Below are 24,272 nucleotides of genomic sequence, written 5' to 3'. Positions count from 1 at the left end.
TATAGGTCCACCCATGAAACTGTGATCTAGGAAGTACTACCATTTCTGATAATTACACACATAAGGGATTATATAAAAATAATTTAAATATACTTATATTTTTCGCAAAGGTGTTAGAAAACCAAATAGTCTTCCATGAGCCTGTTGTACTTTACCTTATCAAGTAGTGAATCTTCTGTTGATATCTTTTCAGTTCCACAAGAAAGAGTGACATTGTTGAATAATATTCATCAGCAATATGAAAGTCAGGGCTTCTTGGCCGATTGGTATATATTTCCAGTTGTCTGAATTGCCGGAAAGGTAAAATGATTGATTACTTGATTCACTTTAATTGTTAAGGCATGAAACTCAAGGGAATAAATACGAACGAAATAGTATAAAGACACAAAAGCAAATACAGAGAAATGTTTATTGTTGATTACAGAAGACAATGTTAACTGCCAGTTAAAACAAGCAAATTAAAAAGAAACAGCTATGCATGGGATTTTCTAGAAATGTATATGTGCAATTAATTTGGATCTAAACCCTTACTAATTAACAGTGCCAGGAAAACTACAGGCAGTTGGAAAATAATGGAATGAGCTTGAATTAAAGACTGGATAACTTTCCCCAAATTTTTCTGACGCAGTATAAAAATTCATACACATGCAATTCATATTTTTTGGCAGTAGGGCTACTTCACTATGACGCTACGATATGAGGCTAAGTCAATAAGTAAGATACAAATGGATATAGAACAAACAAATAAGAGTACCGATTTGAAAAATGCTTTTATTTCTCAACATAATCTCCCTGTACATTGAGGCACTTGTCCCATCGTTTTACAAGCCCCTGAAAACCAGCAGCATAGAATTCTTTGGGCTGCTGTCGGAACCAGGCGGTGACTTCCCTTTCTACAGCTTCATCGTCGGGAAAATGTTCAGCAGAAAGATGATGTTTAAGAGGGCTTACCGTTTCGCTTTTCTGGAATTTTAAGATGAGTTTTTTAAGAAAGTTATTAACTATTAGGAATGGGATTTAGGTTTAGAGATGGCCGCGCCATAGCTCAAGCCGTTAGTCGCTAGCTTCCCACCGCGGCGGTCCGGGTTCGATCCTGGGTCTGGTCAAATGGAATTTGTGGTGGACAAAGTGGCGCTGGGGCAGGTTTTCTCCGAGTACTTCGGTTTCTCCTGCCAATCTTCATTCCACCAAATTAATCCACAATCAACCTCACCTATCATCTGGGGCTGGTACAATAGGCCAGAAATGGCCGCAGTACAAGGGACTTAGTCCCACCCCACTAGCAATAGGTTTAGAGATCGCAATCTGTCTAATCGGTAAGCATGATTTTCCCAGGGCGTGTGAACGGGACATGACCGAAAGGAAACGAAGGAATGGAGGTGGGAAGATTGAGAGTAGAAGGTTAATTTTTATTATTGCTAGTAGGGTGGGAGTAAGTCCCTTGTACTGTGGCCACTTCTGACCTACTGTACCAGCCCCAGATGATAGGTCGTCCAGACGAGCTCTTGGGTTTACCCAACCTCCTATACAATGAGCACCGTGGGCTCTTTCCCGGGGGATAAAGCGACCGGGGCGTGAAGTTGACCACTCACCTCCAAGTAGTGCCGAGGTCAAGAAAATGTGGATCTATACATCCACTCCCACACACGTTTTCAAGGCGTAGTGCTTAATTACTCGTAGTTAAGCACAGGGACAACTTTACCTTACCATGGCGGGGAATGTTGAGATTGTGTTGGTCTGAAGGGTGTAGATCTTCTGAAATGTTCGTACCTGTACCTATGTCTCGGAGTACACGGCCTCACATCCAAGAATATCAAAACCTATCAGATGATGTTTCCCACTGTCTTTTACGTAACATCATTAAACAGAGAGGAAATTGGATGGCTACAACTTATAATTATGGAATAAAATTTGAACTGAACACATAAGGTACATACGGAAAGGAAAAATTATTTTACAGATTGAAGAAGAACCTATTGAAGCATGACGGCTTTGGAAGGAATTCATTCTTTTGGTGCCTTCTTGTTAAATACCTTAATGTCATGTTTTCAAACGGTGGGAAGGTGAGTTGAAAGCGTTGGTATTCTTCATATATGACGAGCGAGAAGTGCTGAGTGGCCGTGAAGTAATTCTGGGCAAGAGAATCGTAGCGCACAAACATGGAAAAACTTTCAGTTCCAAGATTCCCTCTTCCAAAATAGTAGAGACCATATACAGTTGCAATACTGAAGTTCTCCACAGCACATATTATATTCTTGTATGCTATTAGCAACCTGCAAACAGAACATAAAGAAGGGAATTACGTGTGACAAATCCAACAAATTCTTTCTACGGCAACCAATCATATTCTAACTAAAACTAAGTAAGGAATTTATGGTTTCTTAAGTTATGTGGAAACGTACACTTGTTTGGCTATATTCTTTGATCATTATCAACAGTTTATTTCACAGATTACATAATGTAAAAGTTAAAATTATGTATGTAAATGAACGACCGACTTTGTGGTCTAGTGGTCAGAATTCCTGGCTACAGATCCAGAGGTCCGGGTTCGATTCCCGGTGCTACTACATTTTCTGAGAAGTACTGGATCTGGAACGGTATCCACTCAGCCTCGTGACGATAACTGAGGAGTTATTTGAAGGAACTGGCGGCTCCGGTCTAGAAAACCGAAATTAACGGCCATGGGGATCGGTTGCGCTGACCACGTGACATCCTCAATCAGGAAAAGTTGGCACTAACTTCGCCGACAAGCGGTAGGCGCTTGGTCGGTATAGTTCGCTTGTGGAATACAGGCCACAGAGTTTGTATTAGGAATACCGAGAACGTATCATAATTCACACCCTTGTGGAGAAATTGAGTATGCATATTAATGCGAAATTTACTGTAGAAGTTTCGAAATTGCAAAACTTACTTGCATTTAAAGGAAAATAAAAAAGGGGCATTGCATCAAATGCAGCCCCAAACATTTTTGAGCTTCAGGTGACGAAGTGATTTGTCTCTACTGTCAAACTGACACTGTTTCTAATTTCTTGAAACAATCTGAACATTGAAGAAATCAAAGTGTGGGAAGAGATTAAAGTTAATAATTCTCTTACCTCCACACTCCGCTCACTGACGTTTCTCGAATTATTTCTGACAGTTTATCCAGAATGTATTTGTTTGCTACATTATACCAGTTCATTTCCTGAATTGCAGATTCATCGGAACGGGAAATGTTCTGCCTGCAAAGATATGAATTCACAAAATAATGTATCTAATGAGAGACGTAACAGAAGGTAACAAGGCAAAAATTTGAGGTTATTCATATTGCTCTAATATCAGCTAGGGCACTTACTATCCTAACTGACGTTTGTCGAGGTTTTCTCAGTCTTTGTGCAAATACTAGGATAATGCCTCCCTCTAGACCATGAGAGCATGCTTTCATATCCTTTCTAATTCATTATTCACAATGGTCTACTCATTCAGCACTATATGACCTGAGCTACTGAGTGTCAGTTTTAACAAATAAGAAACAAAGAAACGTGCTGCGACCATCTTCAGGGCCGTTTTCTTCTCTACCGTATCTATTGGTCCTGACCGGTTTCTATTTCCTCCCCCCTTCTCCCCCCCTCCCATGGATTTGAATTACCATCTTACCACCCACATAACGCAAGAGATTGCAAATGTTACGTACTCCAACCCTGATGATGGAGGCAGCATGATTCCTCTGAAAAACTGCATGTCACAATTAAGAGAATCACAATATTAAGAAGATAATTTTTTCGATATCGTCTAATAGAAATAATTTGCGTATAGCTCAAGTAAATTACAGCAACATGGGAAATGCTTATATAGACTTAAACAGTTCTTGATAATTACAATATGTGAATAAGCCTACAACTTTAATAAGAAATTGATACAGGAACCTGACCAATGTGAAAGAATTTCCTGCTGATAATGTTTTTTTTTTCTTTGGTTGAATTGTGTGTAATCCTCAGTGATTCCCATTGCTGTTGGATTTTACCTTCTGATAAGATGCGTTTTCCATTCTGTGACTTCTGGAATTCTGTTCCTTATAACTACGCTTGTTATTTTGTGGGCTTGTTAGCATGTCCTGAACGCGCATGATTACATTTCTATCTAAAGGCCTATATGAGTTTGTGATGTAACATATTTTGTGTAAGTAGGAGTGTCACTCTGGAAAACCGAGGAATCCAGATTCGGTTCCTGGTAAATTATAGGGATTTTTTCCCTTCTCCATCGTGATCAAACGGGCTGGGGCTTAACAAACCTTCTATCCAATGGATATCGGTGGTCCTTTCGCTGGTGGGTGATGTGGCCAGAGCGTGATGCTGACAACTCACCTACATATCGCGCCTAGGTTAAGTATATGTGGAGTTATATCTCCACTTCCTGAACGTGTTAATTGTGTGGAACTTGATTAAGCACAGGGATAACTTTACCTGTTACCTATTTTATCTTTATAAAAGTAGCCATCCTTTTGGATGGATCGTACCCAAGGAGCAATGAATCATCAGACAGTCAGAAATTAGAAGTATGATTGTATAATGGATGGGCCTTTTCGGCCCTTGCACCACGACCTACAGTGATCTATTGTGCTTTCCAATTAGAAATGTATTACCAGAATTTCACATGTGGGGAAATGTGTGTCATGCCTTCTACGAATTTTAATTAGAATCTAATTGTCTGAAACTATAGCCGTATAGGCAAATCACAACACATATTTTTTACAATAAAAGCCGAGATATTATTTTTTTTTAATTCGCTTAGTGGGGGGTGGAGTCCAACTAGGTCCACTCTGCGCCGCAGCCACTGATTGGCCTGTTGTAGCCTGCCCCGGGTGATCATGATGGAGAATTTGGTGGAATGAAAATTGGCAGGGGAAACCGAAGTACTCGGAGAAAATTCGCCCCAGCGCCACTTTGTCCACCACAAATCCCACTTGACCAGACGCGGGCTCGAACCCGGGCCGCCGCCGTGGGAAGCCAGCGACTAACCGCTTGAGCTATGGCGCGGCCAAGCCGAAATATAACTATATGTAAAACACATTTATCCTTTGAATTGTATGTAGTAAATAACTTACGCCAATTCCAAAACACCTTCTCGCTTAGCGCTAGAAAGGAGACAGATCGAATTAACAAGCGAATGTCTTCAAACAAAGCATAATAATGTTAAATGAAATTCTCACGGCAATAAATATATAGGTTATGGTCTTCTGGGAAGTGATACACTGTAGTTCGGTACAAAGGTTGTGGAGCATCATTATGTCTTCTTCTTCTACCTTGAAGATTGAGGCAGGAGATTTCTCTGAATTCTTGATCCTTATTATCCATAATTAACTGCATCGCATCTTAGAAGACTCTAGTCTTCACAGTAGTAATTTTCAGAATAGAAAGCGACATATTTACAGGATTTTTCAGAAATAATGGCTTGTTGCTAGATCACTAGTGTGCTTTCACTTTCACTTTCATAAGTGAAAGTGAAAGCACACTAGTGATCTGAATTGAAATTCGATTCGCAAATTTTAAATTTTAACTTGTGACATTTAGAGTAATATTTTAACTTGTGTTTTGTGAGAGGAACTTGATATATTATTGAGCGTGGGCCTGAATAAGATACAGGATCGAATAAGTGAAAAGACAAATATCATTGCGTGTAATTATACAGTTGTGTTCGTACACCTGAGGATGACCTCTTGAGGTCGAAACATGTAGTGTAATAATAATAATAAAAATATGTTGTGTGGTCGGTAAAATTGACTCTAATATTAACTAAACTAACTTCATGGAGCTGAGCCCTCCTTCAGAAGCCGCCAATTGTGCAGCTATTCAAGAATTTCCCAAACATTTATGGAACCCGAAGGTTCATTATCTTGTTAATAAGATCTCTCTACTGGTCCCTATCCTGAACCACATCGATCCGGTCTATATCACCCTATCCAATTTTTCTAACCTTCACTTTAATATTATCCACCCAACTACGTCTTAATCTTCCTAGTGGTCCTGGGTTCGATTCCCGGCGCTACCAGATTTTCTTAGAAGTGGTGGGTCTGTAACCGGATCCACTTAGCCTCGTGAGGATAACTGAGGAGCTATTTCAAAGAAATGGCGGCTCCAGTCTAGAAACCCAAAATTAACGGCCGTGGGGATCCGTTACGCTGACCACGCGACACCCTCTATCCGCTAAAATTGGAACTAACTTCGCTGACAAGCGGCGGTCGCTCGGTCGGTATAGTTAGCTTGGGGACTAAAACCATGGAGTTTTTTTTGTTGTTTATGGGTGACAGACGACAGGATATTCGTTTCTAACTAACTTATAGATGGGGAAGTACTTTTCACACTGTACCGACCTTGTCTCTTTTCAGCTTAAAAACCTTAAGTTAGGACATAGTGGGTACTGCAGAATAACGATACGTTGTGAATTATACTCTTTACTTAGTACAGTGCCTCTCGTTTGTTTGCATGTACCCAGCGCACATTTGGAATGAAGCATACGCTGTCATTTCAAAAGGAAAAGATGTCGTCTATCGTAAGCTTAACAGACAGAACTCCCACTCAGATATCAGAAATTTCCGTGTACTACTAGCGCTCTCTTTTCATGCGGTAGATCTGAGCTTCTTAGTATTTCATTCGAAAATTCCTTATATCATATAAAATCATGCCACTAATGCCATTCAGAGGGTTTCGACATCCTCGTACTATTTCGTGTTACATAAAGGAAAGGAAGCCTTAAAACCTAAACAAATCTTCACTATTCAGGTAGTACAGAACCGTCAACACAAGCTGAAAAACATGCACAAAAATCAGAATCCAATTTTAATCGTTTATTACCGTTACTTACAAATAGTTCTGGTGTCTACTTATATATAATTTCAATATACCGTAAAGCGTTTGATTTGGTTACTTGAATTTACTGGACTTTCACAACTCGCAAATAAAAATAATTGTTGCACTTTCAGTAGTTCACGCACTATACAGCATGTCTCAGGAGTTTGATGCCATACATCAGGAGCGTACTGAGGGTTCCCTATAGAACAACTTTGAAATAGGAGCCCATGTCCGCAAACGTAAAATAGTAGCGCTAGGGCGGCATTTAAAATCATTTCGTTTAAACTTGGCGCTTCAATGTCGAACTGCATTACATAGAGAAACAGCCATCCACCAGCACTCGTGCCATTGCCAAGATTGTGGGGACATTGGGGACATCAAAATCAAGTGTTTGGAGGATCCTGCACTTCCAACAACTTTATCCGTATCATCCAACGCGACTACACGACATAGGTCCAGCTGATTTTTTACCAGGAGCTCAATTTTTTCAGTGGATACTGAACCAGTGTTTACATCAGCCCAACTTCCTGAATCACAGACGAAGCGCAGTTTACAAGAGATGGCTGGTTCAATTGTCGAAACAGCCACGTTTGGGCTGACGAAAACCCCGACGTTACTGTAGTTGGTTACCATCAGGCGCAATGTTCTGTCAATGTCTGGGCGGGCATCATTGGCGATCACTTGATTGGGCTTTTCCTTCTACCACAGCGACTCATGGGCCCTTTTATGAGGTGTTCCTGAAACGTATGTTTCCGACTTTGCTGATTGTGCGGAGGCAAATGTGGATACAGCTTGACGGAGCGCCGGCACACTTCAGCATTGTATCACGAGACTACCTGGATGCTGCTTTTCATGGTCGTTAGATAGGAAGAGGACGCCCAGTGCCTTGGCCACCCCGATCCCCAGACTTGACACCTATGGACTATTTCGTCTGGGACCATGTGAAAAACCCGATCTACGACACTCCTGTGGATAATGAATTCGAGCTGTTGGCCAGAATACTTGTTGCATGTACACCTGGAATATTTGAAAGGGTGCGCCAAAGTTTCTTTTGTCGATGTAACGCAGGCATTGAAGCTGGAGGACTCCAATTCCAATATCTACTATAGCAGGTGAGTTTTAAAGAGTTTGGAAGGGGTAATATGCCTGTGCATGCTCTTCGACATTGAGGCGCTAAGTTTAAACAAAATGTTATTAAATGCCGCCCTAGCGCTGCTATTTTACGTTTGCGGACATGGGTTCCTATTTCAAAGTTATTCTATAGGGAACCCTCAGTACGTTCCTGAAGTATGGCACCAAACACTTGGGACACTCTGTATAATTCACTATAGATTACATAAAGTCTTCTCAATCTGCTGTCTTTTCACGAGTCGTTGCTTGGTAACAGCTCCCAAAAATGTAGTGTCTTCAGCTTCCGTGTTCACGTCCTTACCGGCGACCGACTGTCTCATAAATTATCTTGGCCGGAATTCTTGGATACTGACTGCTAGCCGTGTCTGGCTACTACTCGCTATCACAGGCTAGCATTTGTTATATCGGGGAATCACCTTTTACGCGTATATTCCTGTGTCAAAGGAGTTTGCTGCCTGTGAGCTCAGCCACATTTCGACACCTTCCATAAACTCTTCGTTATTGCTGAAGCCCTGTGATCCTAATCTGTTCTTCGGGTAGGTATGATTAAAGAGGTTGTATTTGCTAGAAGCGAGAAGAGGCCTGTGAGGAGGATGGTCAGACGCGCATTTTCATGGTGAATAGCTACGAGTACACCGTATGTCAGCATTCCACGCCATTTGTTCTGAATGGCCCTAGAGATTTTTTTACACGTTGTGTTTCGCAGTATACTTCTGACATTATTGAGGTCCCTTGTTGCATGAATTTCACGATCAGCACTCATTTCTTGTCCAAGAAAACGGTAGCCATCGGCTTTCTGGCAGATAAACAGCGATTGTTCAGCGATTGAAGATAACATTAAGATGAATTGTAGATAGACAGGATCGGGTGGTGTGGCATGGGTTGAACTGGCTCAGGATAGGGATCAGTGAAGGGCTCTTGTGAGTAATGCAATGTAGCTTCGGATTGCATAAAATATTGAGAAATTCTTAAGTAACAGCACAGCCGGTGACTTTTCAAGTAGGGCTCAGCTCTATGGAGATAGATAGAAGACTTAATGATAGGTAAAGGCCGCACCATAGCTCAAGCGGTTAGTCGCTGGCTTCCCACCGTGGTGGTCCGTGTTCGATCCCGGGTCTGGACAAGTGGGATTTGTGGTGGACAAAGTGGCGCTGGGGAAGGTTTTCTCCGAGTACTTCGGTTTACCCTGTCAATCTCCATTCCACCAACTGCTCCACAATCACCCTCACCTATCATCTGGGGTCGGTACAATAGGCCAGAAGTGGCCACAGTACAAGGGACTTAGTCCCACCCCATTAGCATTAAAATAAAAATTAATGATAGGCAATGCTGCAGTGTTATCATTTACATACCTGTATGTGACTAAAGACCTTTATGTAAATATATTTCACTCTTAACTAAATGGTCATAAAATAACAGAATTTTTACCTGAATTGGTCCAAATGCCGCTGAAACTCTTGATCATCTTTGAAAATGTATTTCCAGTTTTGCCAGGATATTGTGGTTAGCTTTTCGTTGGTTTGGTTGAAGACTGAATTCAAATTGGTCCTATAAGGAAGGTATGAGTAGACATAACAGTTAACTATTTCAATTCATAGTGGAATGATACTCGATAAGGAAAGGAAATTGACTAAATTTCTAATTTACTTCCGCCTCTATTGAGCCTGTGTCAAAAATTTATACACTAAAGACGGCTTAAAGTGGAAGAGATATCGTAGAAATATTCGCTTAAATATTATAAGTTAATTTCCTTCCTGTGGCGCTACAGCCTCAATTTGGACCTAGGCCTACATCCATGAAATTCTCCGTTTCACTTCAGTTTACTAGATCTTAAACATTCGGTAGGACTCCTTGGGCGGGTGATCAGCTCGTCGCAAGGTCTCTACCTGTACACAAACACAGGAAAACGCACACAAATATCAATGCCCTGAGCGGGATTCGAACCCACGATCCCGGCTTCCGAGCGAGCGAAGACAGTACATGCCCTAGACCGCTCAGCTACCGTGACCGGCAACTTAACAATTTAGCGTAAAGATAATCACTACACGTGATCGAGCCATTGTCTTAATTGAATCAAGAATTATGAATAAACTGAAAACATGCGGAAGGTTACTAGCTAAATGTAAACTTCTTGCGGAATAAAATTGTGCCTGGGTATTCTTAGCTGTTGTTAGAATTATCAAGTCTCATACGCACCAAATTAGATCTGAAATGTGCAAGAGGAAGAGAATTGCATACATGAAGCACAGTATAACTGGCGGTAAAGCCGGATAAACGTAAACCTGAAGAAATAACCTGAGATGAATGAACGTTACGAGTGAAATCAGTTCCTCGAGGTCTATTGTCTCAACCTAAATTCCTGCTTCCGTGGGCAGAAATAAACAAAATTATTTTTGCTAAGACTCTCTTCTATAAATCGCCGTTCTATAACAAAGTTTAACAGAAAATTAAGGAGATAGAATCTGACTTTAGCAACGTATTTATAGACGATAGACTCTGTGGAGTTAGGCCCTTCTTGAGAAACTTATAACTTGTCTGGTAAGATATTTGGAAACCTGTATGGAAAAGGAATTACGTTAGCCTACTGTGTTCATAAGAATCAGCTACTAGACCCTAACCTGAACCAGTGATACCTTCATATGCTATAAAATCTATTTTAATACTATCCTAAAGTTCGTTCCTGCCTCTCCCAAATATTCTCCGACTTGCAGGTTCTTCAAATGAAATGTTGTATGCCTTAACTTACATTAGCTTCGATGCATGTTGCATGCCTCTTTCCTTTCATCCTCTTTGATTTTGTTAATCTAGAAATATTTAGTGAAGAGTACAAATTATAGGTTCCTAGAGAGTAAAATTAGCCTATCTGCTTCTTAATATTTCAGAATGAAATATGTGCATAAAATCAGAATTGACGCATTATTAATGGTAGGGTTATCCGAACGCCTCTCTGGTCTGTGGTCAGAGTTCCTGATTACAGATCCAGAGGTCCTGGATTCGACTCCCGGCGTTACCAGTTTTTCTGAGAAGTAGTGGGTCTAGAACGTGGTCCACTCAGCCTCATGAGGATAATTAAGGAGCTACTTGAATGGAAAAATGGCAGTTCCGGTGTAGAAAACCGAAATTAACGGACGTGGGGATACGTTGCGCTAACCACGCGACACCCTGTATCCGTAAAAGTTGACACTAACTTCACCGGCAAGTGGCGGTCGCTCGGTCGGTATAGTTTGCTTACTGACTAAAGCCACGGAATTTTCTTAGGGTTATCCACTAAGTCTCGGATTTACACCTGCTCTATTTTCTGATGAGTAGTTGATACTCAGCTGAGAGTTCGTGTATTTTATTTAATTTCATTTATTGTTACGTCGGTCATAATCAAGAACGATGAACATCAATCTAGCAGGCAACCAACATACGATTTTCCATATGGAGTGGATAGAGTTGAATAATATATTCTGATTCCCGATCTATATATTACTGGATGTCTCTAGGTTAACACTGACAACATGTTATGAGTGACAATTCTTCCTCAAAATGTTCTAGATTGAAACCTTCTACCGCGGAAACAATAAACAAAATAAAATTAAAATCACCACAAAGAAAATAACAGATTAAACTCCGAATATCACTTAAATTAAATATAGTGATTAGGACCATATAATAATATTATTATTATTATTATTATTACTAATACAGAACATCGGAATTCACCTGTTTCCATCCGTGAAGATATAATACGCAACCTGTCCTCTCTCGAGTTGCAGGGTGGTAAGTAATTCGACAACCTCATCTGCTAGCTCGATCTGCGAAATAAATTCAGGACAGAAATATAACTTGATATATCTTGAAAAGAAAATTAACCTCTAAACAATAAACATTTAATTATGAATGTGTGGGATATGCCTGTACTGATATATGGAGGTGAGGGTGGGAAATTAACTCAGTAATGAAAAGAGTTTGAGGGTTTACGAAAGGAAGGTACTTAGAAGGATATTTGGCTTCCGTGTGAAAATGGATTCTGGCGTGTAAGATATAACAATGAATTATATGAACAGTTTTCTGAATCAGATATTGTTAAAACGATAACAATTGGAAGATTACAACAGGCAGGTTTTGTTACTGAATTTTAGAAGATATTCCCATTAAAAATTCACCCTCCTATAACCAGATTGGTGTTGAAGATTTAGAAGACCAAAACTGTGATTGGTGAATCTTAGGATGCTTAGTTTAGGACGGCGATGATGAAGGGAGTTGGATAAAAAGGAACTGGGAAAAATGTCTTGGAGTCGGCCAGGCTACAAACTAGGCCATGGATCCATTAGTTATAACAAGAGGGAAATTGAAAAATAAAGGCAATATATTTTTATTACTTTAATAAATTTACGAAAAGAAAATAGAATTAAGCACAACTTTCGTTGTTAATTCCACTGATTTCCTAAATACTTGTGGTATTAGTCCACAAGCTTCTCGATTCCGTCTGAAGACACTTTTCGTTGCTCTTGAAGCCAAATAAACATCACTTCCTACACGTCTTGAAAATCAGCATCATGTAACGTTCTTTTAGTCGTTCAGAAAATGAGGAAGTCATACGGGGGAGGTGCAGATTATACAGGGGTTGAGGGAGAATGTCAGAATTAGATTTTTAATCCCTTTGACCAAAGCATATTAATCTTCAATGTTGCAAACCGAAAGCAGAATCAACATCTTCACGTTGTAGCCCCGTGAAACGTACAGAAGTCTTAATTTCTTTTATTTCTGAATTGACTTCGTAAGCCTTTATATAACTGACCTTCTCTCGTCCGTCGCCTTCAATCCCGTTTCCTTTCTGCAAATACAGCAGCAAAGGGAGTAAACATCTCCTGCAGAAAATTTTAGCTATCTTCTGTTAGCGGTCCGAAGATTGAATATTGCTAAACGCAAATACTATTGTTGTATAAAATTCTGAGTTATTTTCATCCTCATAACATCCCTACAACCCACTAATTTTTCTAGGATTTAAGATGTCAGAGGTAGTAATTGACCTAATCCTTCCAGCTGCACTATGGCCCTGGGATTCACTCAGCCTCTAACAGAAATGAATACCAGGAAGTAATTAAATAATTTTCCTGGGGAGTAAAGCGCGGATGGCGTGTAAGGCTGACAACCTTACCGCCATCTTTGAGCCGATTTTCTAGATAATGTGGGACCCTCAACGTCTCACAACCCTACGGGCCTTCATGGCCTGGTACAGGGATAGCTTTACTTTTTATCTACTGCGTTATAACGCCATGTATTCCACTGACTTTCAAAGGACTACACAGCTAAAACTGTTTATGTACTACCCAGTCCGTCAACAATGCAACAAATTGTTGCAACAAATATTGCAACAATATATTTCGGCCCTAAATGGCCGAAAAATGTCGAAAGTGAAAGTGTAGGAAAGAAGGAACAATTTGTTGCATTGTTGACGGACTGTGTAATACATAAACAATTCTAGATATAGTAATGCAACAGGATGCTTAAATATAGGACTACACAGCGATGTATCTCAGAATATGGGATTCCACATATTTTGGCCCCTCATGTGTTCAGTTTATGGGAGATCTTCCTACTACGATTTTGTATGCCTATTGCATCCCCTCATGAAGGGTACGCGGTTCATGGAAATGTTCTTTATTTGACTACCCTGACAGTAGGAGATGATCAATTTCAACGTTTTTCAATCCCATGCCCTCGCTTACTTCGTCTCTATTGGGTCCACAATTTCTTCAGCGATCTCTGTTCTTGCGAAAGAAATACACGTAGACCATCCGTAAGGGACACAACGATATATTTTTGTTTTAATTCGCTAGTGGGGGGTGGAGTCCAGCTGGGTCCACTCAGCACTGCGGCCACTGATTGGCCTATTGTACATACCCCAGTTGATTATGATGATGGAGAATTTGGTGGAATGAAGATTGGTAGGGGAAACCGAAGTACTTAGAGAAAACCCGTCCCAGCGCCACTTGGTTTACCACAAATCCCACTTGACCAGACCCGGGCTCGAACCCGGGCCTCCGCGGTGGGAAGCCAGCGACTAACCGCTTTAGTTATGACGCGACCCACACAACGATGTAACTGAAGGTCGCGGTTCGTTGGAGAGCACTTTCATTTCCTGCCCAGAAGGTCCCGAATTCAAATCTCGGACCTGAGACTGTCTACCCGGACTGAGGTTTTCATGATTTTTTCAGTCCCTCCAGTCATATTCGGAATACTAAGCAACTAGCTAACTAGCTAGCCAACTAACCAGCCATCTAACTAACTAATTTACTAATTAACCGACTGACTACCTGGATAACTAACCAACCAGCTAGCTGACCAACTAGCTTACTAACTAACTAACCGATAAACCAACCAACAAACCAACCAGTATGTCCTTCCAGATCCTTTGCAATTCATTATTTACCACCATTTGACGCAATATAACCTGAGCTACAGACTACCTATCTGCCTCCCTCCATGGAAATGAGTCATTCTTGAGAATCTACCAGTTGCTGAGCCACTCCATGATTTAGTTGGCCATGCCATAGGTCAGGCCGGTTGGTTGCCGACTTCCGACTTCCCAGATCTTGTGGTATTTGTGGTGGACAGAATGGCATTGGAGTAATTTTTCTCGAGTACTTTGATCTATTCTGCCAGTTCTGATTCCACCTGCTGCTTCACATAATAATAATAATAATAATAATAATAATAATAATAATAATAATAATAATAATCATCATCATCTTAGTGGACTCAGTCTCACTCCACCCCAAGAAATTATCTAATCGATTTTCTGCTTGTTGATGATCACCAGATATTCACCTGTTCGTTTATGGCCGTGGCGTCCCTAGTTGCGAGGGCGACGCTCACCATGGTACAGAGGTTTTGTACTATTAGCGCGGCGATTGGGATGAACGGAAATATAATCATCTGCAAAAGGTAGATCCTCTTTCCGGTCTTCGAACTCGGATCCACGCGGAGACAGCCAACTTTGAGCACGCCTGCAGTGGATGCTTCCGTTGTGCAGTCTGCCGCTGTCGGCTGGCAGCTGGGAGTCTTAGGTTCTGGCTCCGCGTTGGTTAAGGGAAACATAACCCCTGTGAACAGAATATAGGATAAGAAGTTTGGAAAAAATTATACATGTCGCTATACATTAAAAATAAAGGTATCCCTGTAAGAGGCTGTGAAGGCCCATATGGTTATGAGATGTTGAGGTTCCCACATTTTCTAGACAATCGGCACATAGATGACAGCAAGCTCTGTCAGAATGAACTGTGTATTTCTATGTACTACTGAGATGAGTGAATTGAATTTCGGATTCAGCAAACAAGATGATGATACATCTGAAAAAATAACAATCGCCAATTTGATAAATGTGCGTCTCCGAGCAAGGAACATAAAGAAACCTGTGACGTTATGATTCTGAAAGAAGACATATGTTACATAAGCCATATTTTCCAATCTCTGAATTATAAAGCGAATGGGTCTTTATATAATAATACTCGAAGTGAGCGGAGGAAAGGAAGCATCAGGAAGACATAAGCAGGCAAACACAGTCTGAAGGCCAAGCACAAGCGAGGCTTTTGAGATGATTTTGTTGGAGACGTGGCAGATGATTCCTGAATCGTCGATTTGTATGGATAAGAGACTGGCTTCTTACATCATAGGATCAATATAGACTGAGAAAATAGTGTGGCTATGTTTCTAAGAGCTCTGGAACACACATTCTCATCCCTGACAACGCCAGCCATAACATAGGAGCATTGGCACGACCTTTATGAACAATCTATACTTGTTACATAAGTCATGATACTCCTAATGAGTGTTTTCCGGAGATTCAGTTTAATGTTAGTGCTTACTCGCTCACCTCAGAATAGGGGATATACTCTAATAAATGTTCTACTTCGATCATTTCTATGTCTATTCTTGAGTAACTTTCTTATCGACTATTACACCGAGATATTTACACCATTTACAAATGGAACGTTTCGTTAATTCAGTGTAAGATGGGATTCAGGCGGTCGACGACTGCGAGCAGAGAAAATCCCTGTGTCTCATCTTCATTAATTTCAATGTTCCAGCGCTCACATCAGGTCTCCGTTGAACTGTGACCACGCTGCACTTTTCTGACAATAAAATCTTCCTTTCGATCTGTCGCGTACAGACAAATGTCGTTGGAAAAGAGGGCTAGGTAAACACTAGGTGTTTTGGTTGCATCATTTACATATATACGTACTGTACAAAGTAGGGGACATAACAGAAACTTAAAGCACCCCTGCTCGCATTTCCCTTGGAGTAAATATTTCGCCTCCCTCTGGGCTTCTGACGTCGCTAATTGGACCCTAGAGGAGTGACAACATGTGGCGTGGTCCAGTGAGCCCCTTTACCAGTTGTTTCGGTTGTGGCGCAGACCCTGGTTGTCAACAAGGCCTCGTACAGGCTGGTGGTGGTTCTGTACTGGTGTGGTGTGTATTCATGTGGCGTGGGTTGAGTCTATTGGTCCACCTAAATAAATCATTGACCGGTGACCTCTACGTTGCACTGCTTGGAGACCATTTGCTGCCCTAAACGGACTTCATGTACCCCCACAAATATGGGATGTACCAGTAGGACAATGCACAATGTCATCAGGCCCAAGTTGTCCAGAATTTGTTCGAGGAACATTCTGGAGGGTTCCGACGAATGGTGTAGCCATAGAAGTTGCCCGACATGAACCACATCGAACGTTTATGGGACGTGGTGAGGAGGTGCATTCGCACCCAAGATCCTGCACCTACAAATAACAGCGAGCTGTCGGCGGCTGTCCAGACGGTATGGCTCAACATCTCTCCAGAGATATTCTGTCCACATGTGGAATAGATGCAACGCTGAGTTACTGCACTTCGCTGGACTAGAGGGGGTCCTATATGATATCGCATAACATTTGGTACTTGAGTGTTTATCTCCTGAGCTATATCGCCGTTTAGCCCAGCCAAATGTTAAGAGGTGTTTCGGTGGAATATGTCCCTTCCTTCTTCATGTTTGAAGATTAATTCAAGCAAACAAAAATAACGGGTTGTAGATCGGATAATGGGACTTATTGACACTTCGGTTACAATCCCTCTTAATTACAATTAATACAGGGTTATCGCTGTATTTACACAATTTGGAGTTCACCGTTGCACACGCCCTAGGGTTCTCATTTTCCTTTAGTCGTCTCCTGGCAACGGATCTCAACACAGAAAGTAACACTTCAAATCATTATGAAGTTTTCTTGCCATTCCATTTTCAATCGCTCTTTACTTCTGTGTCCTAATCTGCACTAAATTAAACTTCACAATTCACCAAGGACACGCCCCGTTCTCATCGTTGTACTCTCAGCTGCTGAACTCGCTAATCTCAGCTACAGCAGGTCTTCGTTATATAGGCTTCGCACGTACAACAGAAAACACAGTTATATTATTGGGTAGCGTGATAGCTATCTCGCCAGTCCATTGGTGGGCTGACTGTTGTCTAAGAACAAGCTATAAACATTCGTCCTATTGTTGCGTACGCGTATTGCGGGGTGTCTATGGAGCCGTTGCCTAGTAATGCGTTGTCATGTCACAACATTGCACTGAGCACCATGTTCCCAAACACCCTTAGCCTATAAGGTTATTACTTAATACGAGAAAGGCCGCGCCATAGCTCAAGCGGTTAGTCTCTGGCTTCCCACCGCGGCGGGCCGGGTTCGATCTCGGGTCTGGTCAAGTGGGATTTGTGGTGGACAAAGTGGCGCTGGGGTGGGTTTTCTCCAAGTACTTCGATTTCCCCTACCAATCTTCATTCCACCAAATTCTCCATCATCATAATCACCCGGGGCAGGCTACAATAAGCCAATCAGTGGCCGTTATGCCGAGTGGACCCAGTTGGACTTCACCCCCCACTAAGCGAATTCAATTTTAAATTTAATGTGAGAAACCAAACTTCACACCCATAAGAATTTGGCGGAGAACTCGCGAGTAATTTCCAGAATGAATATGCCTGGATAAAAGTGTTATAGAGACTGTGAATTGTGCAACTGAAGTGGGTCTCTGCTTGAGGCTCCTTGAGGCTGAAACCCGTGCTGTGCGAGCCTATATACAAACTCGAAACCAGTGTTGCGAGGCGAGAATGTAGTTCATTGCTGGCAGCCACAAGCGTAAAGAGGGAATACTAAATTGTAAAACTAATTTTGAATAGCTATTTTCCTTCTCACCAAATACATTAAGTTCTTTGCTGTCCGACTGCCGTACGGTAGATGTCGCATGTCGCCACGTATGAAAGCTAAGACTACACTTTATATTCTACTACTTGATGCGACATGAACCGTACGGACGTCGTACGACCGATGCCGCTGTGTGTGTTCCTAGCCTAAGGTTTCTTTAAAAAAAAAGTAGGTTTCTATTGACATGAATACGATGAAGATATCTGAAGTGACCTTGTGTATTTCCTAGTACTTCTTGCGACTGGAGGACACAAGTCTCTAATGATGTTACTGCTTATCTTATTTCAGCATGAGTTGCGTACAATTTATAATAGAATGCAAATCACCACAAGAATTAATTACTTAAATATTAGAATATGTTACAACATGGCGTTCGAAGAATTACTTTAGCTCCAGTTTCATGTGAGATGGACAGACATGAAGCCGTTGCTATGAATCAAAACACGGATTGTCAACAGATGCCATAAATCAAGAGGTGCATGCAATTATTGAAATATCTTCAATATTATGATACCACGGGAAATTGGAAATGTGATCCGATACCTGCATATATATGCAGTTTTGTAGCTGCAGTTTTCTGGATATCACATCCTTGTTCTCTGATATACGTACAATCCTGAACGCCTACGCTTTAAATGTATGGAAGAATTAGCCTGTGCCCTCTCTTTCAGCTTATACTTTGCGCACATGTCCGAATGCTCATAAATTTGAGGCGGTAAATATATTCTGAGCAATATTTGTTGGAACATACGCCGCCTGCTATCCTTCAAATACTTCAATAAACAGACCTATAATAAGACTAGCAGAACTACAAACTTATAAAATTCCGAAAGGAACTGAGGTTATGGACCATGAAGCTGCCCGTCCGATTATTATATTCTGCCTGAAAGGGATTAACAGTTTCTACCCTCCCATTTTAGCCTACTTACCTAAAGAAGGCTTATGCGGTCTCCATTCTCTCTGTATCTCTGTGAATCCCACTGTCTGAACCAGTCTTTATGAAATTAATAAGTGTATCATGGCCGCGTCATAGCTCAAGCGGTTAGTAGCTGGTTTCCCACCGCGGCGGCCCGGGTTCGCTCAAGTGGGATTTGTGGTGGACAAACTGGCGCTGGGGCAGGTTTTCTCCAAGTACTTCGGTTTCCCCTGCCAATCTTCATTCCACCAATTGCTCCACAATCACCATCACCTATCATCTGGGGCTGGTACAATAGGCCAGAAGTGGCCGCAGTACAAGGGACTTACTCCCACGCCACTAGCAATAAAAAAAAGTGTATTATGGCACCTGAGTCTGTCTCAAATATGTACTTCACAAAATCATCCCATTGGTCTGTGTGTCTGTATAAGTATTCCACCTTTTGTTGCTAGGAAGAGGTTCGGTAAAGTGTATCCTATTTTCGTTGCTATGCAACGTCTCGGTAAAATGTTGTTGCGCCAAAAAATACACACGCAATAATAGAAGAATTGTTATGCCGTCCGTGTTGTATGAAAATAAAGTAGGCGAGTAATTCTCTCCAGAACTCCTTGTTACATTTTTTCTGTTATTCAAGGGCCCTTCTTAAGTATAAAAATGTAAGGAAAAAAACTACGCTGATGTGAGAAAATAAATTAACATAACCTACATTCTGAAATCTGTATTTGATACGATAATATGGGGCAATTCTAAGCTCTAAAGATGATGGAAATTTTGAGCGGGTCGTAGCATACTAACTAATATAACTCCCTACTTTAAATGTGGGATTCTGACGCTGTGTTGTGCTTTAGAAATGGGATGAAGGTTCAAATTATATGAGAAAATGAATTAATATAAGCTGCTCTTTCATATTTGTGCTTCTGGAAGAAGTAGTTGTCCCATCGAAACTCTATAAACAGAAAACAACTTGGAAACACTAGGTTTTTGGACTTTGTTCATCGTCCGGTGTTCTAGATGCTATAAAACACAACGTTTCAGAAACTGGACCTATTTCCAGCCTAAGGTGAGGTAAGGGGGGGAGACACGTACTCAGTTGTGTCTCTTATAAAGAGCTCTTTATACGGGACCCAACTGAATACCTGTGCACCATTTTTCCCCACCTCACCTCAAAACGGAAGCATACCCACTTTCGGAAACGTTGTGTTTTCTAGTTTCCAGAATACCGGACGATGGACAAAGTCCAAAAACCCAGTAATTCTGCATTCCCTGTGTTATACATTATCGTCAGAACTCTTTATGATCTAGAAGAAAAGTTGATATGAGAAAATAAAAAAATACGGCCTCCATATTTAAATTTGTAGTGCTGATATATTATCTTAGGAACTTGAGAAGTGGAAAACTAATTACTACAGTATATGTTCTCAATTTTGTATTTCTGATAATAGAAATTCCTTCCAGAATTAAAATATACTTAGCTGAAATCGGAAAATTGATACATCCTACCGAATTTATACATCTGAAGCTAACAGGAGTATTATCACAACTTTAAATATGGAACAAGTACTGAGCAGAAGAGAGAAGTCAAATTAGCTTGACCTATCTTTTCAAATTTGTATTTCATAAGCCAGTAGAGAGTTCCTTCCAAGCTCTAAAAATGGAAGAGAATGTTGGGTTTAAGTGGAATGTTAATGGACTTAGCCTAGCTCTTCAAATACCTACTTCTGGTTCTAGAAAGGAACTTTTGGGAGCATAAATAGAATTCAAATAGGGCTGATCTGAAAAAAAAACAAGTTAACATAATGTACCTTATGTTGTATTATATCTGACGGTAATTGACGCCCATTCAGAACTGTAAATTTTATTAGTAAAACCTGGCACAATAAGACGTACATTGTGGATACAGGATCTAAAAGTTTGTGACGATGGATAATGTCCAAAAAACATAATATTTGTACGTTGCGTAGTTGTGTAAAAATGGATTCGTGACTCATCAGGTAATCCGAAATTCTGATGGGACTTTCCTACAATACAGCTATCAAGACCAAGTTTGAAGCATTGACTCTTCCTGAATTTTGGATTTATACTCGTAATACTTGGAAATCTCACAACTAGCCATTGAGGTGTTTCTGCTTTCAGTTACGATATAACTGTGTGAAAAAAACAGCAATTATATCGAAATACCCTAATCACCTTCAGCTTGAAAGCGACTTAAGAGTTGCTGAAACAAAGATTCAATCAAGTATGAGCCACATATTTCCAGTCATGCAGGCATATTTTTCACACTGAATAGGTACTGTTAGTCACTTTGACCTGTATCAGTTTATATGGATAGCATAGGCGAAAAATGCATGACGTCCTAGGGGGGCGTTAGGAAAATCAAGGATCAAATTTAATGAGAACAATATATATGCAAAATTTATGTACATTTTTGCTTATAATAATGTAAAAGATCCGCCCCCCCTCCCGAAATCTCCACATATAAAATTTGGGCCCTTTATATTATTTTCAATAAAGGTCAGAATGAAATGTGTATGGATATGGATTTACACAAATATATTGCTTGGAAACCATCAGCTTCACCGTAAAAAAGATGCCTACTCCCAATTTGTTTTCAATTTCAGCATTTTTTTTTATTTTAATATTATCATTCTAAACAAAGAAGTTGAGGGCAAACGTTTGTTATCTTCCGAGATTTAGAAGAGAATATTCTAGTGCTTTGTGGGTGAATTTTTCTTTTCGGTATTTGGAGGGTTTAAGCTGCTGCTCATGTAGCTTAAATGTACGGAACTGTCACTGTCACTGTCAAAATGTGGTATGCTGCTTTAAAGTTTTCGAACAGAATTTTATACATTTCAAATCTTTCTCCATTTTTGCTACACACTCCACCCATTTCATGTTCTCTGACTTCATCTCCCTAATTGTAGAATTCGACGAAAAGAAATTGAGGAACTCCTCAGTATGTACTTCTCCCTAGCTTCCAGTTACTTTCTCTCTCACAGGCCCAAACTGATCCTCAGCACTTCGTAAGATGAAGTAAAAGTAAAGCTATCCCTGTAGCAGTCCGTGGAGGCCCATAGGGTTGTGAGATGCTGAGGTTCTAACGGAATATGAAAATTAATTCAATGCGTTTTACTGCCTTTAGAAACAATATTGCAGAGTGGTAAACAACTTCAACATGCACTCCTTTTGTGGCACGTAAATTTTGAAAATTATAGGCCAAGGAAACCCCGACAACGATTTAGAATGAGCCTGCAGTATGCAACTACATACCCCGTTCGTTTCTCTCGGTGTTAAGACTCAGTATCACTTCGAAATAAGATCAACCCGGCTGTCTACTAAAGACGGAACAGTGTCCCCTGCACTACAAGTGTACCAATGGTTCGCAACATTATTTACGAAAATAATTTTTATCAATGAATTTTGTAATAATATCTTTTGATATTACTAAGTGAACGTTATTATTTGTTTAAGAATGCCGTCTTCTGGGATGTGTCACCTTGTAGATATTGTGAAAACAGAAGCTTCGGAGGAACGTATCGCCTCCATCTTCAGGAGCAGCCACCTACTCACGCTGGTTCCTCGCTTGTGGATTTTTCTATCCTGAAAATGGAGATGAAACATTCCTCCGAAACGTCGTTTCACACAATATCTACACGGCGCCACATGACGGTATTCTTCATAGTCACCTCCGTGATAACCTCAAATTTTACATTCCAAAATATGAGGTTAATATAAGAAATGATAAAATTGTGAAATTTATAATTTAGTTGACAAGGTGTGGCTGAATAAAATGTCACAGAACATCCGGCTACAAGTGGACCTTGCGCGTCTGTTAATAAATTAGTTAACATATAAACATACGGGGGCTAATATAGAAATATACGATCATGTATTATAAAATACTAAAATGAATAAAAATTTGATAAAGAAATGGTAAATGGGGGGGGGGCCATGCAAGCAAAGTTAAAGTATACCAAGGCTTCGGCATTAAAGGAAATCCGCATACCGTCCTCACTGCAGCCGGGGAAAGCCTCAATATAGACTCTGTCAGTGGAAGAGGGGAGTCTCTGCCCTTGGTAAGAACCACACTCTGGTCTTCCATGCAATAACCAATCTCTTTATTGTGTTTACTTGGAGTTTCATTACGGCGCTATCAATGTATCTCATTATAACCTCATCGGATTATAAGATAATTGGCGAATAATGAACTAGAGATAATGTTCCGGCATTTGAATGGAATTACTGTGTAAGACCAGGAAATTTCTTACTCAGGATAGCAGGTGTCCCGGCTGAAAAGTAAAACTTTACACTCCCGAATAAAAGTTTAGGGCTTTACCGTTACGATAACCTGCTCTGACTGAGCTACGTCGTCTCAGGAATAGTATGAAGAAAAAATGCATTAGAAGAGCTCATAAATACATACATGAAAAGATTAACCAGTTATTTCAGAGTAATCATTAAGTCCAACTAATAATCCCCATAAATATTATAATGTTGACATTTGGAGATCCACAGAAATATCAAGTTCTCCCCACCTGTGTTCGGAGAGTAGATCTGAGAAGCGACTGGCTGAATGGTGTACCTCTAGTAGCCTCCACCCTCTGAAGCAAAGTGACTCGAACTTCTAGCCGCGTATCACTGCATGCGCTGTCTCAAGCGGTCGCAGAACTCTGTCAGTTCACCGGTGGGACCTGAGGGGCTGGCAGAGGAAATACAGAGTCGAGAGTAGAGGGTTAGCAGATGGGAGGATGACGTAAAATACGTAACTGGTTCTATGAGTAGTGCACAAATACTTTAGAAGAATGGAACCAATCCAAGTTAATGAATGTAGACTGAAGGTCCTTCGGGATTTTTCATAGAATTCTTTTCCTTTACGTTGGGGATGCACTGGACCAATGTCCGCGTCACTTTCATCTGAGCATTTTAACCTCACAATAGTCCGCCTGCATGAAGTAGTGTCCACGCAAATGCGTCAGTACAGAAATATTTTAATGTTGTTTTACTATAATATTGTTTTTGTTTATTGCTAGTAGGGTGGGACCAAGTCCCTTGTACTGCGGCCACTTCTGGCCTATTGTACCAGCCCCAGATGATAGGTGAGAGTGATTGTGGAACAATTGTTGGAATGAAAATTGGCAGGGGAAACCGAAGTACTCGGAGAAAACCTGCCCCAGCGCCA

The 24,272-nt window shown here is 40.7% G+C and overlaps 1 protein-coding gene across 6 annotated transcripts in view; it reads right to left on the bottom strand.

Moving 5' to 3' along the window:
* LOC111873902 (Ca(2+)/calmodulin-responsive adenylate cyclase) overlaps positions 1-23,769 on the bottom strand; it is a 42,930-nt gene extending 19,161 nt beyond the window's left edge. For 4 of the 6 annotated variants that reach the window (XR_004514042.1, XM_033755270.1, XM_033755271.1 and 1 more), the window contains exons 1-8: positions 23,629-23,769; positions 14,778-15,052; positions 11,667-11,758; positions 9,387-9,506; positions 5,084-5,113; positions 3,096-3,221; positions 2,034-2,273; positions 156-284 (exon numbers count right to left, since the gene is read on the bottom strand). Coding sequence is in view for 5 of the 6 variants with exons in the window: in XM_033755270.1 (XP_033611161.1) it covers positions 156-284; positions 2,034-2,273; positions 3,096-3,221; positions 5,084-5,113; positions 9,387-9,506; positions 11,667-11,758; positions 14,778-15,047 (1,007 nt within the window). In the remaining variant the exon portion in view is untranslated. The remainder of the gene's footprint in view (positions 1-155; positions 285-2,033; positions 2,274-3,095; positions 3,222-5,083; positions 5,114-9,386; positions 9,507-11,666; positions 11,759-14,777; positions 15,053-23,628) is intronic. The other 2 variants (XM_033755272.1, XM_023868975.2) reach the window with 2 other exon arrangements.
* Between the last annotated feature and the right edge of the window lie 503 nt (positions 23,770-24,272).

The sequence above is a fragment of the Cryptotermes secundus genome, unplaced genomic scaffold (assembly GCF_002891405.2).
Source record: "Cryptotermes secundus unplaced genomic scaffold, Csec_1.0 scaffold597, whole genome shotgun sequence".
Lineage (NCBI taxonomy): Eukaryota > Metazoa > Arthropoda > Insecta > Blattodea > Kalotermitidae > Cryptotermes > Cryptotermes secundus.
The sequence above is the reverse complement of the archived record's forward strand: the minus strand, read 5'-3'. Positions and strand labels throughout refer to the sequence as shown.